This window comes from Petromyzon marinus, unplaced genomic scaffold (assembly GCF_048934315.1).
Source record: "Petromyzon marinus isolate PM22_M1 ecotype Great Lakes invasive population unplaced genomic scaffold, UKy_Petmar_22M1.pri1.0 PM_G_Scaffold_25, whole genome shotgun sequence".
Taxonomy (NCBI): domain Eukaryota; kingdom Metazoa; phylum Chordata; class Hyperoartia; order Petromyzontiformes; family Petromyzontidae; genus Petromyzon; species Petromyzon marinus.
The window spans coordinates 601,931-627,030 of NW_027422817.1; the positions used below are offsets into that span (position 1 = coordinate 601,931).

General features: G+C 43.9%; 1 protein-coding gene across 1 annotated transcript; it reads left to right on the forward strand.

Annotated features, from left to right (window-relative positions):
• Window positions 1-9,450: 9,450 nt before the first annotated feature.
• Window positions 9,451-13,113, forward strand: LOC142913385 (uncharacterized). Its single transcript, XM_076060925.1, has 3 exons — window positions 9,451-9,536; window positions 9,853-9,921; window positions 11,019-13,113. The coding sequence occupies exon 3, from the start codon at window positions 11,029-11,031 to the stop codon at window positions 12,127-12,129; it is 1,101 nt and encodes a 366-aa protein (XP_075917040.1). The 5' UTR covers window positions 9,451-9,536; window positions 9,853-9,921; window positions 11,019-11,028; the 3' UTR covers window positions 12,130-13,113.
• The last annotated feature ends 11,987 nt before the right edge of the window (window positions 13,114-25,100 follow it).

Below are 25,100 nucleotides of genomic sequence, written 5' to 3' on the forward strand. Positions count from 1 at the left end.
AGGCCACCAAGATTATACGGCTTACCAAAAATACATAAAGTTGATACACCTCTTCGTCCCATAGTCTCTACTATCAGCTCCCCCACCTACAAACTAGCTCGTTTTTTGTCTGAAATCCTGCGTCCTTTCACTGGAAAGACCACCTCTGCGGTACAAAATTCTACTCACCTGGTATCAACAATCAAGGGTATTTCCCTGTCCCCAGACACGACCTGCTTGTCAGTTTTGATGTAGTTTCCTTATTCACCAAGGTTCCTGTACCTGACACCATTGCAATCATTGAAGACTTGGTTCATCAAGGACTAAACACTGAGGTACCCCCCCTGGTGAGACACTTTAACCAATACATACTTCACTTGGAATGGAACTTTCTACAAACAAACTGAGGGCACCCCAATGGGCTCCCCCCTTTCTCCAGTTATAGCTAACATTTTCATGGAGAAATTTGAGACTGACGCCATCCAGACTGCCACTCTGCGCCCAACCTTATGGAAGAGGTACGTGGATGACACTTTTGTCATCTGGCCACATGGCCGGCCTGCTCTAGACCAATTCTTCGACCACATCAATTCCATACACCCAGCCATCAGATTTACCATGGAAGTCGAAATAGATGGCAAGATACCTTTTTTGGATGTCCTAATTAAAAAGAGACCTGATGGTTCAATGAGCCACTCTGTCTACAGGAAAGCTACCCATACGGATGCTTATCTGAAACCGGATTCCCACCACCATCCATCACAGAAGAATTATCTCATCAAGACTCTGTATCATAGAGCCCAATGCATATCCGACCAGGAACACATAAGCAGTGAACTCAAGCACGTACACCAAGCTCTTAGGGCTAATGGTTACTCCGACTATACAATCCGCAAAGCTATCACTCAAACCATGAAGAAGAACCCTCTTGAGGAGCCTTTCAAAACCATCACTTTACCCTACATTGCTGGGATCACAAAAAAGATCTCCAAAATCTTGAATAAACACAAGATCCAGGTCCGTTTCAACACATTACATAAAATCCGTGATCTGGTTCCGTCTGTAAAAGATGTGATTCCGGACATACAATACCCTGGTGTCTACAAACTAAGTTGCCTCTGTGGTAGTAGTTACATTGGAGAAACCAAACGCCATATCTCGGACCGCATTCGTGAACATAAAGCAGACCTTAAACACGGTAGGACCAACACCTCGGCCGTAGCAGATCATTGTTCTAATTCAGTAGGCTCACATGCCATTGACTTTTCCAAGACGGAGGTTCTTTGTAAGCCATCTGGCTTCCATGAGAGATTCGTTCATGAGGCTATCCACATATACAAGCACAGAGACAATTTCAACCGAGAAGATGGATTCTATCTTAGCAATCATTGGAAAGATTTGATAAATCATTTCAGTTCTTGATTGATTGTTCACGCTTACAGTGACTTTCAGACAGCATACATTATTTAAAAAAAAAATTAGTCTGCCCCCTCCTCTTTTCAAAAAATAGATGGACTAGTCCTGGGCAAACTGCCAATCGCTGCGCGTGACGCAAACGTTTTTTTTTAAATAAATAAATATGCCGTTTTTTAAATAAATTTATGCAAACCGACACACCTGATGATGACCGTTTGAGTTATGCTCGAAACGTCGTGAGAATTTTTTATTGTTTTATATATATTTTGTTATTTTGTTGTTTCTCTTCAACGTGACTTTACCGAAAAAACTAAGAATATAATTTATTCAGTTAGAGAGCCGTTCGTGGGAGGGAAGTGACGTCATACTACTTCCTGCTGTCGCGAGGTAACAGGAAGTTGCCGTGTGCGCGCTTGCACTGAAATCCGAGGTGAGAAATTCTCATCGTTGTGGTGGTGGTTGTTGTTGTTGTTTACCAAGGTAGAGCCTCGCTCTCTCTCGTAGGGATGTCAGTTGAGTAGCAGCGAGCATGGGAATCGATGTCCAGGTTGGAACTTTACAACGTGAGGCCTAGCCACGCGGGGCCTTGCCTCCTGCCCTCGCCTGATTGCATTCACTTTAATTATCTCTCAAGTTTAATTTGTCTTCACCCGGCTCGCCACTTTGTAACTTTGTTTTATTGTAAATATTCACGCAATTTTTATTTTTTTCACCAGGCCAAGCCCGCTTGAGCTGCTATACCGCTCTTGTTATCAGAAGCGACCTGCCCACAACAACACAAGGTGAGGCTTTGTCAATGTGTGTGAATGTTTTGACTTAAAACTTTGGTGACTGCAGGAATTAATATTCTTGGTTCTTTCGGTAAAGTCACGTAGATAGAAAATTAAATGAAAATAACGATAAAATAAATAAAAATAAATTGTAAATAAAGCAAAAAACTCACGTCGTTTTGATCACAACACAAGTGGTCTTTATTTAATGTAATTCTATTATCAGTTATTGTTATTTACTATCTACGTAACTTTACCGAAAGAAACAAGAATACGTGTGTCAATGTCTATCGGTCAAAGATGCTAAACGGAGAGACGCTCAAACTCCAAATATACAGCAGGCGTCAGGGTCGGGATCGAACCCACGACTTCCTGTATACCAGGTGAGGTAGTTAACATCTCACCACGGAGAGAGACACGCAAACTCCAGTTAGCCTAGGCTATGTTCGTTGATCCTCAATTAATTACTTGGTGGAGTGAGGAAGCCTTCATGCCAAGCAGATGAAGGTGGCCAGGCGTGATTTTAGACACGCCACCGCCTGTTTACCCAGTGACAGTGTACAGTTTGTGTTTGCAGTAACGTCTATTAACTCTGTTGAACACGAAGGTTATATCAAAACAATAGTTTATTTTTGTTTTCCTCTGGAACTCTTTGTAAGAATGGAAACAGGAGGTGAACACAGCACACACATTCAGCGGAAGTCGGATCTGTTTATCCCCAGCATTCAGGGACATCTGAGCCTGGATTCACACCTCTAAGTTGCGATTGAACATTAATTTATGCATAACACAAATGGTATTGTTTTCAACACCCTTTGCTATGTCAACTGAATTTAGTTCTCATAAATATTCCTTTTGTAGCCAGACAGCTGAAATTGTGTGCTCGGAGTTTTTGGTGAACATTCATTTTGAAGATACGAGGGCTTCCAGGCATGTTTATGACCATTTGCCCTCTCATTGTGTGCCATAACAGCCCGTGTGATGAATTTGGGACACTTGTGCCTTGATACTGACGTGTAGATGGTGTGGATATTCTTATTTTCTGTCTGCAGCTGACGCTGGTCTGATGGAGCAAAGGCCCTCAGCACAGCAGCTCGGTACGACAAGTCAACGTTGCGACCAGCGTGCATACAGCACGGATCGGACTGGAAATTATACACAGCACCAGAGAACTCTCACAGGAGAGAAACCCTTCAAGTGCACTGTGTGTGACAAGGCATTTGCATGGCCATCAGTTCTTGGGACCCACCAGAGAACACACACAGGAGAGAAACCCTTCAAGTGCACTGTGTGGGAAGGCATTTTCACAGTCATCTACTCTTGTAGCACACCAGAGAACTCACACGGGAGAGAAACCCTTCAAGTGCACTGTGTGTGTGAAGGCATTTGCAGGGTCATCTGCTCTTGTAGAACACCAGAGAACACACACAGGAGAGAAACTCTCCAGGTGCATTCTGTGCAGGATGGCGTTTGTACATGTGTCACATCTTCAAAGACACGAGAGAACACACGGGAGAGAAACCCTTCAGGTGCACTCTGTGCGGGATGGCATTTTCACAGTCATCAAATCTGCAAAGACACCAGAGAACACACACGGGAGAGAAACCCTTCAAGTGCAGTGTGTGTGGAAAGGCATTTTCACAGTCATCTGTTCTTAAAAAACACCAGAGAACACACACAGGAGAGAAACCCTTCAGGTGCACTCTGCCGGAAGGCGTTTGCAGATTCATCAAATCTTCAAGTACACCAGAGAACACAGAAGCATCAGAAGATCTGCAAGGAGTGGAGTCTGAAATCAGCTTGTGAAAGTCAAAGTTCCACAATGAGCCCATCCCTCGTGATACAAGAACCGGAGGAAAATCCCAGCTTTGACACTGAAAAGGAACCGAGGTGAAATATGAACAGTTGATGGTGAAGAGCGAAGAAGTGATGGTGAAATGTGAAGATGAAGATTCAACTCCAAAATGGGACCTTCACATTGATGAAGGCAACGTGAAGCAGGAGGAGAATTCTGACTGTGAGGCAGAGTGAGGCAACTCCCAGCAGTTTGTGGAAGTGGAGGTGTGGGTGGACTTCCGAGACAATACAAAGTCAAGTGGAGACCCGGTAGATGTGTAAGCCAGAGACGATGTCGCTACAATAGATGCACCTTTGTCACAGGCCTTTAATGACAAGAATATGAAGTTGAACACTCAGTTCCTAGGTTCAACCTGCAGAGTAAATAGCGGCCAGTCTTTGTGGACCTGTGGGTTGGGTTGATCTCTAACCAGGAGCGAGAGCCACTAAGCTCCCAAGCGTTCAATATTTTACCAATTGCATTTATATGGTGCCTGCTTAATCGCCTCTACGTGACTTTACCGAAAGAACCAAGGAGTTTGGATCCCTGCAGTCACAAACTTCAAATCTAGATTGTCTCAGCAACTCGGAGTTTTGTATCCCGTCTGAAACACTCGAAGAGCATCCCCAAGTAGCAGCTGCCCCTGTGTGGCACAAGGTGGTGGCCCGGCACCAGCCTGCATGTGAACAAGAGCCTGTCAGTAGGGGGCGTTGGTTGATGTGGCATCTTAGTTGTGTAGTTTGTTGGTAATTTTTCGATTTAAAGCTTTCGTGACTGCAGGGATTCATCTTCTTGGTTCTTTCGGTAAAGTCACCACGTAGAAGGGAAATAATAAGATAATAAAAATAAAACATAAAATAAAATTCTCACGACGTTTTGGCTGCTTGCGAACGTCGTGAGAATTTTCTTTGATTATTTTTATTATCTTATTATTTCCCTTCTACGTGACTTTGTAGGTAATGTTTAGAATGTTATCAATTTTGACCGAGACGCCAGCGTGCAAATGGCAATAGTACGTTGTACATACACTGTTAAGTAGACAGTGCATATTTTTTAAAAATAGCTTATTGTTAATACGATGTAACCTGATGCAGTATATTTCACTGCAGTAATTAAATTTTGTTAAAATGCCCGTCAATAATTTCAAATGAATGCTTGTCTGATTGTGCGTGTGCATGTAACATTTTGTCTGAGGGTCACACATTGAATAAGTGATGTTAGGACAAAGTGTGTGTGTTTTGGAAGTAACTTGTACAGAGAAGTCAGGTGAGACCCGTTGTTCTTGTGATACAGGTCAAAGGGTACTTTTGTGTTTCAGGAAGCGTCGGCCTCTGAAGCAACTCATCGTCTTTGAAATAGGGAGCACGCTCGGATCATTCATCAGTTACAAGGCATACCATTTGAAAGTTACACGTATAGGAGGAGGTACATTCTCTACAACACGAATTGTAGTTTTGTCTTACGTGTTGACGTAGATTTTGTCTAACTGGGACTAGAAATGCTCCTTGCTGATTCACATCTGGATGTTCGTTACCTATTGGTTGAAGCAAGCCCCACTGTTGCAGTTGAGTCGCTGTGCACCAATGAGGGTCCAAGCATTTTAGGGCCTTCGGCCAGGAAAGTCACAACATTTGCACACAAAGGACGCATTCACGCCAGCGCCCCCTGCTCCGTTTTGAAGTTTTAAAATGAAACATCTTTGAATCGTGTTATGTTTTGAATTAGATGATTGTTATTTCTTCATTAAAAGCTTGTATCAATTTACATCCGGAAGACTTCGTTGAGAAGGACATTTCGTGTGAATTTTCTTTCGTCGTTAAGTAGACGGCCTTGCCGGGGGTTCGGTTCGATGCGGACTTTCACCTGGTAGGGGATCGCGGTATCGAGATAAGGCGACACGGAGCTGCTGGCCGTCTGCAGATCGATTCCAACGTAATCGAACGTCTGTCCCTGCGCCTCCGTCGTTGGTACAGGGGGTGCTGGATAATGTTTGGAATTACCCCAATTTTGACCGTGACACCAACATGCGTTGTGAATGACGCAACGTTATGTTTTACATCCGACGTTTAGCAGACTGCGCATATTGTGGTGAATGTTACTGGGGTAGCCAGGTGTGCCCGTCCGTCGTTCGCATGCAGGGGGTGCGTGTAGGTTTACAGCGCCCCCTGCGTGAAAACGACGGAAAGTGCAGCGTTCATCACGGATAAAGTTGTGCGCTTATATTTTAAATGTTATTCTTTTATAAGGTGATGTTGATATCGAAAACTGACATATAACTGGCATGCCATAAATAGGAAATTAACTCTGCTTATTCGAATCAATGTATTCATATATGTTGATAAACTGTTTTCAAGAAGATTTTGTGTCTCTAACGGCGACTACAGGGACCACGTTATTGTTTAAAAATGTCTTTGATTATAACTATAATTGCCTACAATTCGTCATGTGTAGCTTATTTAGACTATAATTTATTCACTACCCAAAATGTATTGACTTGAAAACATAGAGCTAATATTTGTAAGCAATGTCTTTTTTATTTATATGTTTGAAAACATATATTTGCACAAATTGAACTTGTTCAGATACAAGGTGAATTCACAAGGCTTTGTAAAAAATCCAATATTTCAGAATTTTTGCCTTAACGGAGAATTTTTTTTTAAATGTTGGTAAAAATAAAGATTAAGAAATATATATTGTGCCGTGTCTACAATTTTATTGTAAAGTGGAATTGGTAAAAAAAATTGATGGTTCAATGAGCCACTCTGTCTACAGGAAAGCTACCCATACGGATGCTTATCTGAAACCGGATTCCCACCACCATCCATCACAGAAGAATTCTCTCATCAAGACTCTGTATCACAGAGCCCAATGCATATCCGACCAGGAACACATAGGCAGTGAACTCAAGCACGTACACCAAGCTCTTAAGGCTAATGGTTACTCCGACTATACAATCCGCAAAGCTATCACTCAAACCATGAAGAAGGACCCTTTTGAGGAGCCTTTCAAAACCATCACTTTACCCTACATTGCGGGGATCACAAAAAGATTTCCAAAATCTTGAATAAACACAAGATCCAGGTCCGTTTCAACACATTACATAAAATCCGTGATCTGGTTCCGTCTGTAAAAGATGTGATTCCAGACATACAGTACCCTGGTGTCTACAATCTAAGTTGCCTCTGTGGTAGTAGTTACATTGGAGAAACAAAACGCCATGTCTCGGACCGCATTCGTGAACACAAAGCAGACCTTAAACACGGTAGGACCAACACCTCGGCCGTGGCAGATCACTGTTATAATTCAGTAGGCTCACATGACATTGACTTCTCCAAGACAGAGGTTCTTTGCAAGCCATCTGGCTACCATGAGAGATTCGTTCATGAGGCTATCCACATATACAAGCACAGAGACAATTTCAACCGAGAGGAAGGAATTCTGGCTTAGCAATCATTGGAAGGATTTGATAAACCATTTCGGGTCTTAATTGATTGTTCACGCTTACGGTGGCTTTCAGACAGCATACATTAATTTTTAGTCTCCCCCCTCCTCTTTTCAAAACATAGATGGACTCGTCCTTCTAAATAAACTGCCAAATCATTGTCCGCGGCGCTAACGTCAATAAATAAATAAATACAAACCGCTACTTTTTTCAAATGTTTCTTGCCGTTGGTTTTCACACCTGATGATGACTGCTTGTGTTACAGTCGAAACGTCGTGAGAATTTTATTGTTTTATATTTTTTTTATTTATTTTATTGTTTCCCTTCAACGTGACTTTACCGAAAGATCCAAGAATATAATTCATTGTTTATTATGTTCGTGTTACATTTTAAACAGAAAATGTTTACGTTTGTGGGACCTCTTTGGCCCAGAATTAAAATGGTGACAGAGAAAGGGACGTGGCGTGAACACCTGCACACACTCAGTGTACACACACAAAGAGTGTACACACACAGAGAAAGGGACGTGGCGCGAACACCTACACACACTCAGTGTACACACACACAGAGTGTACACACACAGAGAAAGGGACGTGGTGTGAACACCTACACACACTCAGTGTACACACACAGAGAAAGGGACGTGGCGTGAACACCTACACACACTCAGTGTACACACACACAGAGTGTACACACACAGAGAAAGGGACGTGGCGTGAACACCTTCTGCCTATAAACAAACAGCAGCAGCAGCAGTGGCTGTGAAGGTGTTGATCTGACTGGTGTCAGAACATCACAACAACAACCACCACTACCAGGGTGATGGGGGTGGTGGTGAAGGGTGGTGGGGGGGGGGACTCCCCGGGACTGCCAGGTGGTGGCCTGTGTCTGTCTGTGTACACACACACAGTGTGTACGTACACACACAGTGTGTACGTACACACAGAGTGTGTACACACACATTGTACACACACACAGTGTACACACACACAGTGTAAACACAGTGTAAACACACACAATGTAAACACATAGTGTACATACAGTGTGTACACACACACAGTGTACACACAGACACAGTGTATACACACACAGTGTACACACACACACAGTGTACACACACACAGTGTATACACAGTGTACATACACACAGTGTACATACACAGTGTACACACACACAGTGTACACACACACACAGTGTGTACACACACTGTGCACACACAGTGTACACACATAGTGTACACACACAGTGTACACACAAAGTGTGTACGTGTACACACACAGTGTACACACACACACAGTGTACACACACACAGTGTGTACACACAGTGTGTGTGTGTACACACAGTGTGTACACAATAGTTTCAGTTTATTTTGGTATACCCCTGTGAGCCATTCGGCTCTTGAATTAAGTGCAACCACAACAAACACAAACACGAACAAGAAACACATCTTAAAGTGACTACTTTGTGTGACTCTGCAAACAGAAAATCCATGAAAAAAACATCAAAATGTTCCTGAAAAAAGCACTGTACACCAACGCTGTGTGCTAAAAATCCCAGTGGGATGCAATGTCCACGTTGTTGTTGTTGCTGAGTTCAAGGGAGGGAGCAATGGAAAATGAATCTAAATTAACTTAAACTCCAATCACGCTCTGTTACGTCACTACTCAGCATTACTTCATCGGCAAGAAACGCCGGGGGAAGGTGTCCCTCACTAGTGACGTCATGTAACCAAGGTATTCATCCCTCCCCCGTCCATCGCGCTCTTGAACATGACGTCACCTCCGCTTGGGTCACTGCCGATATCGTTCCATTGCCAATCCTTATTTGGGCAAAGCTACGCCCAGTGGCGGCTCATTAACATAATGTATCCGTTAAAGCCGTCGCGAGTTTATTGCGACGGGTTCAGCACCCACGACATATGGGACGGTATCACATTAGCATAATTTATCCATCCTCTAATTTATTTATTTACGGAGCAGCTCATTGTGGGAGGAGTATGTCTCGTGCCAAGGAAGTGACGTCACGTCACCTGCTGCCGCGTGACGTCACGAGGTAACAGGAAGCTATCGCTTCCTGCACTGAAATCCGAGGTGAGAAATTCTCATTGCGATTGTGGTTGTTGTGGTGGTGGTTGTGATGGTGGTGGTGGTTGTTGTTGTTTACCAAGGTAGAGCCTCGCTCTCCCTCGTAGGGATGTCAGTTGAGTAGCAGCGAGCATGGGAATCGATGTCCAGGTTGTAACTTTACAACGCGGGGCCTAGCCACGCGGGGCCTTGCCTCCTGCCCTCGCCTGATTGCATTTACTTTAATTATCTCGCTTAAGTTTAATTTGTATTCACCCGGCTCGCCACTTTGTAACTTTGATTTATTGTAAATATTAACGCAGTTTTTATTTTCTTTTGTTAGCAGGCCAAGCGCGCTTGAGCTGCTATACCGCTCTTGTTATCAGAAGCAACCTGCCCACAACAACACAAGGTGAGGCTTTGTCAACGTGTGTGAATGTTTTGACTTAAAACTGTGGTGACTGCAGGAATTAATATTCTTGGTTCTTTCGGTAAAGTCATGTAGATAGAAAATAAGATAACAGTAACATAACAAACATAAAAAATTGTAAATAAAGCAAAAAAAACCCACGTTTTGATTGCAACACAAGTGGTCTTTATTTAATGTAATTGTATTATCTGTTAATGTTATTTTCTATCTACGTAACTTTACCGAAAGAAACAAGAATACGTGTGTCAATGTCTATCGGTCAAAGACGCTAAACGGAGAAACGCTCAAAAACTCAAAACATACAGCAGGCGTCAGGGTCGGGATCGAACCCACGACTTCCTGTATATCCGGTGAGGTAGTTAACATCTCACCAGCTAACCTCGGCTATGTTAATTGATCCTCGATTAATTACTTGGTGTAGTGAGGAAGCATTAATGCTGAGCAGATGAAGGTGGCCAGGCATGATTCTAGACACGCCATCGCCAGTGTGTGACAGTGTCAAGTTTGTATTTGCAGTGAAGTCTATCAACTCTATTGAACACGGAGGTTATATCAAAACAATAGTTTATTTTTATTTTCCTCTGGAACTCTTACTAAGAATGGAAACAGGATGTGAACACAGCACACACATGCAGCTGAAGTCGGAACTGTTCATCCCAGCATTCAAGGACATCTGAGTTGCGATTGAACATTAATTCATGCATTTCTGCATAACACAAATAGTATTGTTTTCAACACCCTTTGCTATGTCAGCTGAATTTAGCTCTCATAAATATTCCTTTTGTGACCAGACAGCCGACATTGTGTGCTTGGAGTTTTGAATTAACATTCATTTTGCAAATACGAGGGCTTCCAGGCATGTTTATAACCATTTGCCCTCTCATTGTGTGCCATCACAGCCCGTGTGATGAATTTGGGACACTTTTTCACTACATCATGAATATCTGAATAAGTATAGACGTGTAAGTCACATGTGACTATATATGCATTCCTCTGTGCATCGATACTGACGTGTAGATGGTGTGGATATTATTTTTTTCTGTCTGCAGCTGACGCTTCCTCTGACGCTTCCTCCGCAGAATTGGTCTGATGGAGCAAATGCACTTAGCGCAGCTCGGTAGGACAAGGCTCCAATGCGACCGGTGTGCATACAGCACGGATCGTACTGGAGATTTCACACGGCACGAGAGAACTCACACAGGAGAGAAACCCTTCAAGTGCAGTGTGTGTGACAAGGCATTTTCATACCCATCTGCTCTTAAAATACACCAGAGAACTCACACTGGAGAGAAACCCTTCAAGTGCAGTGTGTGTAACAAGGCATTTGCACGGCCATCTGTTGTTAGAAGACACCAGAGAAGTCACACGGGAGAGAAACCCTTCAAGTGCACTCTGTGTGCGAAGGCGTTTACACTTTCATCACATCTTCAAGAACACCAGAGAACACACACGGGAGAGAAACCCTTCAAGTGCAGTGTGTGTAACAAGGCATTTGCACGGCCATCTGTTGTTAGAAGACACCAGAAAAGTCACACGGGAGAGAAACCCTTCAAGTGCACTCTGTGTGCGAAGGCGTTTACACTTTCATCACATCTTCAAGAACACCAGAGAACACACACGGGAGAGAAACCCTTCAAGTGCACTGTGTGTGGGAAGGCGTTTGCACAGTCATCTCCTCTTGTAATTCACCAGAGAACACACACGGGAGAGAAACCCTTCAGGTGCACTCCCTGCGGGATGGCGTTTGCACAGCAACAACATCTTCAAGTACACCAGAGAACACAGAAGCATCAGAAGATCCACAAGGAGTGCAGTCTGAAATCAGCTTGTGAAAGTCAAAGTGCCGCAATGAGCCCATCCCTCATGAAACAAGAACCGGAGGAAAATCCTAGCTTGGACACTTTTAAAGGTATCGAGGTGAAATGTGAAGAGGTGATGATGAAATGTGAAGAAGTGATGGTGAAGAGGGAAGAAGTGATGGTGAAGAGCGAAGAAGTGAAGGTAAAATGTGAAGATGAAGATTCAACTCCAAAATGGGACCTTCACATCGATGGAGGCAACGTGAAGCAGGAGGAGAATTCTGACTGTGAGGCAGAGCGAGGCAACTCCCAGCAGTTTGTGGAAGTGGAGGTGTGGGTGGACTTCCTCCGAGACAATACAAAGTCAAGTGGAGACCCGGTAGATGTGTAAGCTTGAGATGATGTCGCTCCAATAGATGCACCTTTGTCAAAGGCCTTCAATGACAAGAATGTGAAGTTGGACACTCAGTTGCAAGGTTCAACCTGCAGAGTAAGGGCGGCCAGTCTTTGTGGACCTGTGGGTTGGGTAGATCTTTAACCAGGAGCGAGAGACAATAAGCTCCCAAGCATTCACTATGTTATAATAATTGCATTTACACAGTGCTTGCTTAATCGCCTCAGCAACTCGGAGTTTTGTGTCGTACCTCGTCTGAAACACTCGTAGAGCATCGCCAAGTAGCAAATGCCCCTGTGTGGCACAGGGTGGTGGCCCTGCACCAGTCTGCATGTGGACAAGAGCCTGTCAGTAGGAGGCGATGATTGATGCGTCATCTCAGTTGTGTAGTTTGTAGGCAATCTTGATTTGAAGCTTTCGTGACAGCAGGAATCCACACTTGAGTTATTTCAGTAAAGTCACCACGTGGGTAGAAACATAACAGACCGCGGCGTTTAGATCACAACACAAGCAATCGTTATCAGGTGGGATATCCACAGCAAGAGAAACTGCTGAAGTAGTAGGCGCCTACTCCAGCAGTTTCTTCTTCTTGCTGCTGTGCTTGTCCCACCTGATGACGATTGCTTGTGTTGCCATCGAAACGCCGTGATCTATTATTAGTAGGTAATGTTTTAAATTTGCTTCATTTTGACCCAGACGCCAGCATGCAACGGCCTACTCGTTTTGAATGACGCAACAATAGTACGTTGTACATACACGGTTAAGCAGACGGTGCATATTTGTAAAATAACTTCTTGTTAATACGATGTAACGTGATGCAGTCAATTTCGCTGCAGTAATTCAATGTTGCTAATATGCCCGTCAATGATTTAGAATGAATACTTGTCTGATTGTGCATGTAACATTTTGTCTGAGGGTCAAACATTGAATAAGTGATGTTAGGACAAAGTGTGTGTGTGTTTGGAAGTAACCTGTACAGAGAACTCGGGTGAGACCCGTTGTTCTTGTGATACAGGTCAAAGGGTACTTTTGTGTTTCACGAAGCGTCTGCCTCTGGAGCAACTCATTGTCTTTGAAATAGGGAGCACGCTCGGATCATTCATCAGTTACAAGGCATACCGCTTGAAAGTTACACGTATAGGAGGAGGCACATTCTCTACAACACGAATTGTACTTTTGTCTTACGTGTTCACGTAGATTTTGTCTAACTGGGACTAGAAATGCTCCTTGCTGATTCACGTCTGGATGTTCGTACCTATCGGTTGAAGCAAACCCCACTGCTGTTGTTGAGACGCTGGGCACCAATAAGGGTCCAACACATTGACGGCCTTCAGGCCAGGAAAGTCACAACATTTGCACACGAAGGACGCATTCACGCAAGTGCCCCATGCTCCGTTTTTGAAGTTTTAAAATGAAACATCTTTGAATTGTGTTGTGTTTTGAATTAGATGATGTTATTTCTTCATTAAAAGCTTGTATCAATTTACATCTGGAAGACTTCATTGAAAAGGACATTTCGTGTGAATTTCTCTCGTCATTAAGTAGACGGTCTTGCCGGGGGTTCGGTTCGATGCGGACACAAACAGTGTACACACACAGTGTACACACCCACAGTGTACACACACAGTGTACACACACAGTGTACACACAGTGTACACACACTGTACATACAGTGTACACACACAGTCTATACACACAGTGTACACACACAGAGTGTACACACATAGTGTATACACAGTGTATGCACAATTAGTGTACACACACAGGGTATACACAGTGTACACACACACAGTGTACACAAACAGTGTACACACAGTGTACACACTGTACACACACAGTGTACACACACACTGTATACACAGTGTACACACACACAGTGTACACACACAGTGTACACACACACAGTGTACACACACAGGTAGACGCACACACACAGGTAGACACACACTGTACACACACACACAGTGTATACACACAGCGACACACAGTGACACACAGTGTACACACACAGTGTACACACACACACAGTGTATACACAATAATGTCCACGTTGTTGCTGAGCTCACACACCCAAGGGAGGGAGCAATGGAAAATGAATCTAAATCAACTTAAACTCCAACTCTGTGACGTCACCACTCTTAATTACCTCATCGGCGTGGAACTCCAGGGTGAGGTGTACCTCGCTAGTGACGTCATGTCACTAAGGTATTCATCCCTCCCCTGTCCACCGCGCTCTTGAGTGTGACGTCATCTCCGTTTGGAGATCATTGGAGATCGTCATCTCCAGTGGCAATCCTTTTTTGGCAAAGCTACGCCCGGTGACTGGTAGCTCATTAACATAATGTGCCCGTTAAATCCGTCGCGAGTTTATTGCGACGGGTTCTGCGCCCACGCCCCCATCCCTCAACATATGGGCCGGCTTCATTAACATAATTTATTCAGGTAGAGAGCCGCTCGTGGGAGGGAAGTGACGTCATACTACTTCCTGCTGTCGCGAGGCAACAGGAAGCTGCCGTGTGAGCGCTTGCACTGAAATCCGAGGTGAGAAATTCTCATCGTTGTGGTGGTGGTGATCGTTGTGGTGGTGGTGGTTGTTGTTGTTGTTTACCAAGGTAGAGCCTCTCTCTCGTAGGGATGTCAGTTGAGTAGCAGCGAGCATGGGAATCGATGTCCAGGTTGGAACTTTACAACGCGGGGCCTAGCCACGCGGGGCCTTGCCTCCTGCCCTCGCCTGATTGCATTCACTTTAATTATCTCGCTTAAGTTTAATTTGTCTTCACCCGGCTCGCCACTTTGTAACTTTGTTTTATTGTAAATATTCACGCAGTTTTTATTTTCTTTTGTTAGCAGGCCAAGCCCGCTTGAGCTGCTATACCGCTCTTGTTATCAGAAGCGACCTGCCCACAACAACACAAGGTGAGGCTTTGTCAACGTGTGTGAATGTTTTGACTTAAAACTTTGGTGACTGCAGGAATTAATATTCTTGGTTCTTTCGGTAAAGTCACGTAGATAGAAAATGAAATTAAAATAACATAATTTTTATTTTTTTAAATGAAGCAAAAAACCCCACAACGTTTCTATGGCAACATTAATGCTGAAGATGCGAGGGCTTACAGGAATATTTATGACATTTGCCCTCTCATTGCGTGCCATGACAGTGCTGTTTGCACAGTCACACATAGTCACTGTAAGATGATTTTCTCGGTCGTGTTTTTGTTTTGTTGCTTGTTGTGGTTGCACCCGATTCAAGAGCCGAATGGCTCACGGGACTATAACCAAAATGAATCAAACTGAAAATCAAAAATACTGAAACCGCGTGATGAATTTTGGGAAAGTTTTTCACTGCATCTCCAAATATATATAAAAGACAAAGTTGTGATTGTGTGTGTTGTCTGTTCAAAATGTTTAGCGTACTTCCCGACATGCAACAAACTGGAAATTTGCCATGTGGGTACTTTCCAGACTGTACACCATGCAAACATTATACAAATACACTTTTGTGTTTTTTTTTTTAAGGGGGGGGGAGGGGAGCTCAATAATGTATAGATTTTTTGCACGGCAAGTGAGCTGTGACGTCAAATCTGTCACATGACCCTCGCATGTGGAAGCATCACGCATTGTAGTGTAGCGGTTAGCGTTGTCTGTGTGTGTGTGTCTCACTAACAGCACTTGCCCCTACAGTCTGTTAAGGCTATATGGGGGATCTTTATCTTTGTGTCTGTGTGTTTCCGTGTGTGTGTGTCTGTGTGTGTGTATCTGTGTGTGTGTGTCTGTGTGTGTGTCAGTGTGTGTGTCTGTGTGTATCTGTATGTGTCTGAGTCTGTGTGTGGGTGGAAGCGTCACGCATTGTAGTGTAGTGGTTAGCTCTGTCTGTGTGTGTATCTGTGTGTGTGTCTGTGTGTGTGTCTGTGTGTGTGTGTTTGTATCTGTGTGTGTCTGTGTGTGTCTGTGTGTGTGTCTGTGTGTGTGTGGAAGCGTAACGCATTGTAGTGTAGTGGTTAGCGCTACGCTACGAACCCGGCGACCCCAGTTCGATTCCCGCTCACGGCCACCACCGGTGATAATTATTTCAACCGCTTCTGGGCCTCCCCTAGGTCGACTCAGCCTAAAACGAGTAACTGTTGTGGTGTGAACATCGCCACTGGGGAGACAAAGGCGGCCGGACGTGGTGGATCCAAGTCCCGAGCGAAGCCGGGTAGTACAGCTAGTCATGAATACATGAATGAATATAGACGTGTCAGTCATGTGTGACTGTATATGCATTCCTCCATGGCTCGATACTGACGTGTAGATGGTGTGGATATTCTTATTTTCTGTCTGCAGCTGACGCTGGTCTGATGGAGCAAAGGCCCTCAACACACCAGCGCGGTACGACAATTCAACAATGCGACCAGCGTGCATACAGCACGGATCGGACTGGAAATTTGACACAGCACCAGAGAACTCGCACAGGAGAGAAACCCTTCAAGTGCACTGTGTGTGACAAGGCATTTGCATGGCCATCAATTCTTCAGACCCACCAGAGAACACACACAGGAGAGAAACCCTTCAAATGCACTGTGTGTGGGAAGACATTTTCAGATTCATCTACTCTTAAAACACACCAGAGAACACACACAGGAGAGAAACCCTTCAGGTGCAGTGTGTGTGGGAAGACATTTTCAGATTCATCTACTCTTAAAACACACCAGAGAACACACACAGGAGAGAAACCCTTCAAATGCACTGTGTGTGGGAAGACATTTTCAGATTCATTTGCTCTTAAAACACACCAGAGAACACACACGGGAGAGAAACCCTTCAAGTGCTGTGTGTGTGGGAAGGCATTTTCAGATTCATCTACTCTTAAAAAACACCAGAGAACACACACAGGAGAGAAACCCTTCAAATGCACTGTGTGTGGGAAGACATTTTCAGATTCATTTGCTCTTAAAACACACCAGAGAACACACACGGGAGAGAAACCCTTCAAGTGCTGTGTGTGTGGGAAGGCATTTTCAGATTCATCTACTCTTAAAAAACACCAGAGAACACACACAGGAGAGAAACCCTTCAAGTGCAGTGTGTGTGGGAAGGCATTTCCAGATTCATATCATATTAAAAAAACACCAGAGAACACACACGGGAGAGAAACCCTTCAAGTGCAGTGTTTGTGGGAAGACATTTTCAGATTCATCTACTCTTAAAACACACCAGAGAACACACACAGGAGAGAAACCCTTCAAGTGCAGTGTGTGTGGAAAGGCATTTTCAGATTCATATCATCTTCAAACACACCAGAGAACACGCACGGGAGAGAAACCCTTCAAGTGCTGTGTTTGTTCGAAGACATTTTCAGAGTCATTTGCTCTTAAAACACACCAGAGTACACACATGGGAGAGAAACCCTTCAAGTGCAGTGTGTGCGGGAAGGCATTTGCACATTCATCAAATCTTCAAGTACACCAAAGAACACAGAAGCATCAGAAGATCCACAAGGAGTGCAGTCTGAAATCAGCTTGTGAAAGTCAAAGTGCCGCAATTAGCCCACCCCTCATGAAACACGAACCGGAAGAACATCCCAGCTTGGACACTTTTAAAGGTATCGAGGTGAAATGTGAAGAGGTGAAATGTGAAGAGGTGATGGTGAAATGTGAAGAGGTGATGGTGAAGAGGGAAGAGGTGATGGTGAAGAGGGAAGAAGTGATGGTGAAGAGCGAAGAAGTGAAGGTGAAATGTGAAGATGAAGATTCAACTCCAAAATGGGACCTTCACATCGATGGAGGCAACGTAAAGCAGGAGGAGAATTCTGACTGTGAGGCAGAGCGAGTTAACTCCCAGAAGTTTGTGGAAGTGGAGGTGTGGGTGGACTTCCTCCGAGACAATACAAAGTCAAGTGGAGACCCGGTAGATGTGTAAGCTTGAGATGATGTCGCTCCAATAGATGCACCTTTGTCACAGGCCTTTAATGACAAGAACGTGAAGTTCTTATCACACTCAGTTGCTAGGTTCAACCTGCAGAGTAAGAGCGGCCAGTCTTTGTGGACCTGTCTGTTGGGTAGATCTTTAACCAGGAGCGAGAGACAATAAGCCCCCCAGCATTCACTATGTTATAATTGCATTTACACTGTGCTTGCTTCATCGCCTCGGCAACTCGGAGTTTTGTGTCGTACCTCGTCTGAAACACTCGAAGAGCATCCCCAAGTAGCAGCTGCCCCTGTGTGGCACAAGGTGGTGGCCCTGCACCGGCCTGCATGTGACCAAGAGCCTGTCAGTAGGGGGCGATGATTGATGCGTCATCTCAGTTGTGTAGTTTGTAGGCAATCTTGATTCGAAGCTTTTGTGACTGCAGGAATCCACACTGTCTAGTTATTTCGGTAAAGTCACCACGTGGGTAGAAACACAACAGATCACGGCGTTTAGATCACAACACGAACAATCGTCATCAGGTTGGACAACCACAGCAAGAGAAACTGCTGAAGTAGTAGGCGCCTACTCCAGCAGTTTCCTCTTATTGCTGCTGTGCTTGTCCCACCTGATGACGATTGCTTGTGTTGCCATCGAAGCGCCCTCATATATTATTTGTAGCGTAATGTTTAGAATTTGCTACATTTTGACCCAGACGCCAGCATGCAACGGCCTACTCGTTTTGAATGACGCAACAATAGTACGTTGTACATATACTGTTAAGCACACGGTGCGTATTTGTAAAATAACTTCTTGTTAATATGATGTAACATGATGCAGTCAATTTCGCTGCAGTAATTCAATTTTGTTAATATGCCCGTCAATGATTTAGAATGAATACCGTGTCTGATTGTGCGCGTAAATGTAACATTTTGTCTGAGGGTCAAACATTGAATAAGTGATGTTAGGACAATGTGTGTGTTTTGGAAGTAGCCTGTACAGAGAACTCGGGTGGGACCCGTTGTTCTTGTGATACAGGTCAAAGGGTACTTTTGTGTTTCACGAAGCGTCTGCCTCTGGAGCAACTCATTGTCTTTGAAATAGGGAGCACGCTCGGATCATTCATCAGTTACAAGGCATACCACTTAAAAGTTACACGTATAGGAGGAGGTACATTCTCTACAACACGAATTGTAGTTTTGTCTTACGTGTTGACGTAGATTTTGTCTAACTGGGACTAGAAATGCTCCTTGCTGATTCACGTCTGGATGTTCGTAACCATCGGTTGAAGCAAACCCCACTGCTGTTGTTGAGACGCTGTGCACCAATAATGGTCCAACACATTGACGGCCTTCAGGCCAGGAAAGTCACAACATTTGCACACGAAGGACGCATTCACGCAAGTACCCCATGCTCCGTTTTGAAGTTTTAAAATGAAACATCTTTGAATTGTGTTGTGTTTTGAGTTAGATGATTTTATTTCTTCATTAAAAGCTTATATCAATTTACATCTGGAAGACTTCATTGAAAAGGACATTTCGTGTGAATTTTCTCTTGTCATTAAGTAGATGGCCTTGCCGGGGGTTCGGTTCAATGCGGACACAAACAGTGTACACACACACAATGTACACACACACAGTGTACACACACAGTGTACACACACAATGTACACACACACAGTGCACACACACAGTGCACACACACAGTGTATACACACAGTGTACACACACAATGTACACACACACAGTGTACACACTGCACAGTGTACACACACAGTGTACACACACAGTATACACACACATTGTGTAAACACAGTGTACACACACAGCATACACAGTGTATACACACAGTGTATATACACAGTGTACACACAATGCACACACACATTGTACACACACAGTGTACACACACAGTGTACACACACAGTGTATACACAGTGTATACACATAGTGTACATACATACACAGTGTACACACACACACAGTGTACACACACACACAGTGTATACACAATAATGTCCACGTTGTTGCTGAGCTCACACACCCGAGGGAGCAATGGAAAATGAATCTAAATCAACTTAAACTCCAACTCTGTTACGTCCCCACTCTTAATTACCTCATCGGCGTGAAACGCCAGGGTAAGGTGTACCTCGCTAGTGACGTCATGTCACCAAGGTTTTCACCCCTCCCCCGTCCACCGCGCTCTTGAGCGTGACTTCACCTCCGCTCGGGTTACCGCCGATATCGTTCCAGTGGCAATCCTTATTTGGGCACAGCTACGCCCAGTGACCGGTGGCTCATTAACATAATGTGACCGTTAAAGCAGTCGCGAGTTTATTGCGACGGGTTCAGCGCCCACGCCCCCATCCCGCGACGTATGGGCCGGCCTGATTAACATAATTTATTCAGTTAGCCGCTCGTGGAAGGGCAGTGACGTCATACTACTTCCTGCGGTCGCGAGGTAACAGGAAGTTGCCGTTTGCGCGCTTGCACTGAAATCCGAGGTGAGAAATTCTCATCGTTGTGGTGGTGGTGGTTGTTGTTGTTGTTTACCAAGGTAGAGCCTCTCTCTCTCGTAGGGATGTCAGTTGAGTAGCAGCGAACATGGGAATCGATGTCCAGGTTGGAACTTTACAACGCGGGGCCTAGCCACGCGGGGCCTTGCCTCCTGCCCTCGCCTGATTGCGTTTATTTTAATTATCTCGCTTAAGTTTAATTTGTCTTCACCCGGCTCGCCACTTTGTAACTTTGTTTTATTGTCAATATTCACGCAGTTTTTATTTTCTTTTGTTAGCAGGCCAAGCCCGCTTGAGCTGCTATACCGCTCTTGTTATCAGAAGCGACCTGCCCACAACAACACAAGGTGAGGCTTTGTCAACGTGTGTGAATGTTTTGACTTAAAACTTTGGTGACTGCAGGAATTAATATTCTTGGTTCTTTAGGTAAAGTCACGTAGATAGAAAATTAAATAACGTAATAAAAATAAGTAAATAAAGCAAAAAAACCCGCGTTTTGATCGCAACACAAGTGGTCTTTATTTAATTCAATTGTATTATCTGTTATTGTTATTTTCTGTCTACGTAACTTTACCGAAATCAACAAGAATACGTGTGTCAATGTCTATCGGTCAAAGACGCTATACGGAGAGACGCGCAAACTCCAAATATACAGCAGGCGTCAGGGTCGGGATCGAACCCACGACTTCCTGTACACCAGGTGAGGTAGTTAACATCTCACCACGGAGAGAGACACGCAAACTCCAGTTAGCCTCGGCTGTGTTTGTTGAGCCTCAATTACTTACTTGGTGGAGTGAGGAAGCATTCATGCCAAGCAGATGAAAGGTGGCCAGGCATGATTCTAGACACGCCACCAACTGTTTAACCAGTGACAGTGTACAGTTTGTGTTTGCAGTAACGTCTATTAACTCTGTTGAACACGGAGGTTATAGCATAACAATAGTTTACTTTTGTTTTCCTCTGGAACTCTTTATAAGATTGGAAACAGGAAGTTTACACAGCACACACATTCAGCTGAAGTCGGAACTGTTCATCCCAGCATTCAAGGACATCTGAGCCTGGATTCACGCCTCTAAGTTGCGATTGAACGTTAATTTATGAATTTCTGCATAACACAAATAGTATTGTTTTCAACACTTTTTGCTATGTCAGCTGAATTTAGCTCTCATACATATTCCTTTTGTAGCCAGACAGCTGAAATTGTGTACTCAGAGTTTTGGGTGAACATTCATTTTGAAGATACGAGGGCTTCCATGCATGTTTATAATAATTTGCCCTCTCATTGTGTGCCATAACAGCCCTGTGATGAATTTGGGACACTTTTATACTACATCCTGAATATATGAATAAGTATAGACGTGTAAGTCACATGTGACTATATATGCATTCCTCTGTGCATCGATACTGACGTGTCGATGGTGTGGATATTATTTTTTTCTGTCTGCAGCTGACGCTGGTCTGATGGAGCAAAGGCAGTCGGCACAGCTCGGTACGACAAGTCAACAATGCGACCAGCGTGCATACAGCACGGATCGGACTGGAAATTTGACACGGCACAAGAGAACTCGCACAGGAGAGAAACCCTTCAAGTGCAGTGTGTGTGGGAAGGCTTTTGCATGGCCATCTGCTCTTAAAATACACCAGAGAACACACACGGGAGAGAAACCCTTCAAGTGCAGTGTGTGTGGGAAGGCGTTTCCACGTTCATCTGCTCTTGTAATACACCAGAGAACACACACGGGAGAGAAACCCTTCAGGTGCAGTGTGTGTGCAAAGGCGTTTGCACAGTCATCTGCTCTTGTAATACACCAGAGGACACACACAGGAGAGAAACCCTTCAAGTGCAGTGTGTGCGTGAAGGCGTTTGCACATTCATCTGATCTTGTAAAACACCAGAGAACACACACGGGAGAGAAACCCTTCTGGTGCACTCTGTGCGGGAAGGCGTTTTCACAGCAACAAAATCTTCAAGTACACCAGAGAACACAGAAGCATCAGAAGATCCACAAGGAGTGGAGTTTGAAATCAGCTTGTGAAAGTCAAAGTGCCACAATAAGCCCATCCCTCATGATACAAGAACCGGAGGAAAATCCCAGCTTTGACACTGAAAAGGAACCGAGGTGAAATATGAAGAGGTGAAGGTGAAGAGGGAAGAAGTGATGGTGAAGAGCAAAGAAGTGAAGGTGAAATGTGAAGATGAAGATTCAACTCCAAAATGGGACCTTCATATTGATGGAGGCAACGTGAAGCAGGAGGAGAATTCTGACTGTGAGGCAGAGCGAGGCAACTCCCAGCAGTTTTAGATTTGAAGCTTTCGTGACTGAAAGGATCCATACTATTTGGTTCTAATCGGTAAAGTCACGTAGGTAAAAAATAAAACAACAAAAAAGGCCACTTGTGTTGTGGCCGAAACGTCGTGATTTTTTGTTTTATTTTTTACCTACGTGACTTTACCGAATAGAACCAACGAGTATGGATCCCAGCAGTTTGTGGAAGTGTGGGTGGACTTACTCCTAGACAATACAACGTCAAGTGGAGACCCGGTAGATGTGAGAGCCAGAGACGATGTCGCTACAATAGATGCACCTTTGTCACAGGCCTTTAATGACAAGAATGTGAAGTTGAACACTCAGCTCCTAGGTTCAACCTGCAGAGTAAGGACGGCCAGTCTTTGTGGACCTGTGGGTTGGGTTGATCTCTAACCAGGAGCGAGAGCCAATAAGCTCCCAAGCATTCACTATTTTATCAATTGCATTTATATGGTGCCTGCTTAATCGCCTCTACGTGACTTTACCGAAAGAACCAAGGAGTATGGATCCCTGCAGTCACAAACTTCAAATCTAGATTGTCTCAGCAATTCGAAGTTTTGTATCCCGTTTCAAACACTCGAAGAGCACCCCCAAGTAGCAGCTGCCCCTGTGTGGCACAAGGTGGTGACCCTGCACCGGCCTGCATGTTGGCAAGAGCCTGTCAGTAGGGGGCATTGGTTGATGTGGCATCTTAGTTGTGGAGTTTCTAGGTAATTTTTCGATTTAAAGCTTTCGTGACTGCAGGGATTCATCTTCTTGGTTCTTTCGGTAACGTCACGTAGAAGGGAAATAATAAGGTAATAAAAATAAAACATGAAATAAAATTCTCACGACGTTTTGGCTACTTGCGAACGTCGTGAGAATTTATTTGATTATTATTCTCTTATTATTTCCCTTCTACGTGACTTTGTAGGTAATGTTTAGAATGTTATTAATTTTGACCGAGACGCCAGCGTGCAAATGGCAATAGTACGTTGTACATACACTGTTAAGTAGACGGTGCATATTTTTTAAAAATAGCTTATTGTTAATACGATGTAACCTGATGCAGTATATTTCACTGCAGTAATTAAATTTTGTTAAAATGCCTGTCAATAATTTAGAATGAATGCTTGTCTGATTGTGCGTGTGCATGTAACATTTTGTCTGAGGGCTAAACATTGAATAAGTGATGTTAGGACAAAGTGTGTCTGTTTGGAAGTAACCTGTACAGAGAACTCGGGTGAGACCTGTTGTTCTTGTGATACGGGTCAAAGGGTACTTTTGTGTTTCACGAAGCGTCGGCCTCTGAAGTAACTCATCGTCTTTGCAATAGGGAGCACGCTCGGATCATTCATCAGTTACAAGGCATACCACTTAAAAGTTACACGTATAGGAGGAGGTACATTCTCTACAACACGAATTGTAGTTTTGTTACGTGTTGATGTAGATTTTGTCTAACTAGGACTAGAAATGCCCTTTGCTGATTCACGTCTGAATGTTCGTACCTATCGGTTGAAGCAAGCCCCACTGCTGCTGCTGCTGAGACGCTGTGCACCAATGAGGGTCCAAGCATTTTAGGGCCTTCGGCCAGGAAAGTCACAACATTTACGGCACACGAAGGACGCATTCACGCAAGCGGCCCATGCTCCGTTTTCAAGTTTTAAAATGAAACATCTTTGAATCGTGTTGTGTTTTGAATTAGATGATTGTTATTTCTTCATTAAAAGCTTCTTTCAAGCATATTTCGTCTCTAACAGCGACTACAGGGACCACGTGATTGTTAAAAAAAAATTCTTTGATTATAACTATATTTGCCTACAATTCCTATTGTGTAGCTTATTTAGACTATAATTTATTCACTACCCAAACTGTATTGACTTGAAAACATAGGAGCTGATATTTGTAAGCAATGTCTTTGTTATTTATACGTTTGACAAAAAAATATTTGCACAAATTGAACTTGTTCAGATACAAGGTGAATTCACAAGGCTTTGTAAAAAATCCAATATTTCAGAATTTTGCCTTAACGGAGAATATTTTTTTAAAATGTTGGTAAAAATAAAGATTCAGAAATATATATTGTGCCGTGTCTACAATTTTATTGTAAAGTGGAATTGGTAAAAAATATATATATATATTTGTACACGTAGAGGCGTTGTGGGCCATAAGTCTGGTGACACAGAAGTTTAATTTATTAGGTATAGCCCTGTGAGCCATGCGGCTCATAAGTCGGGTACAACCGCAACAAACATAAGTCTGGTGACACAGAGACGTTG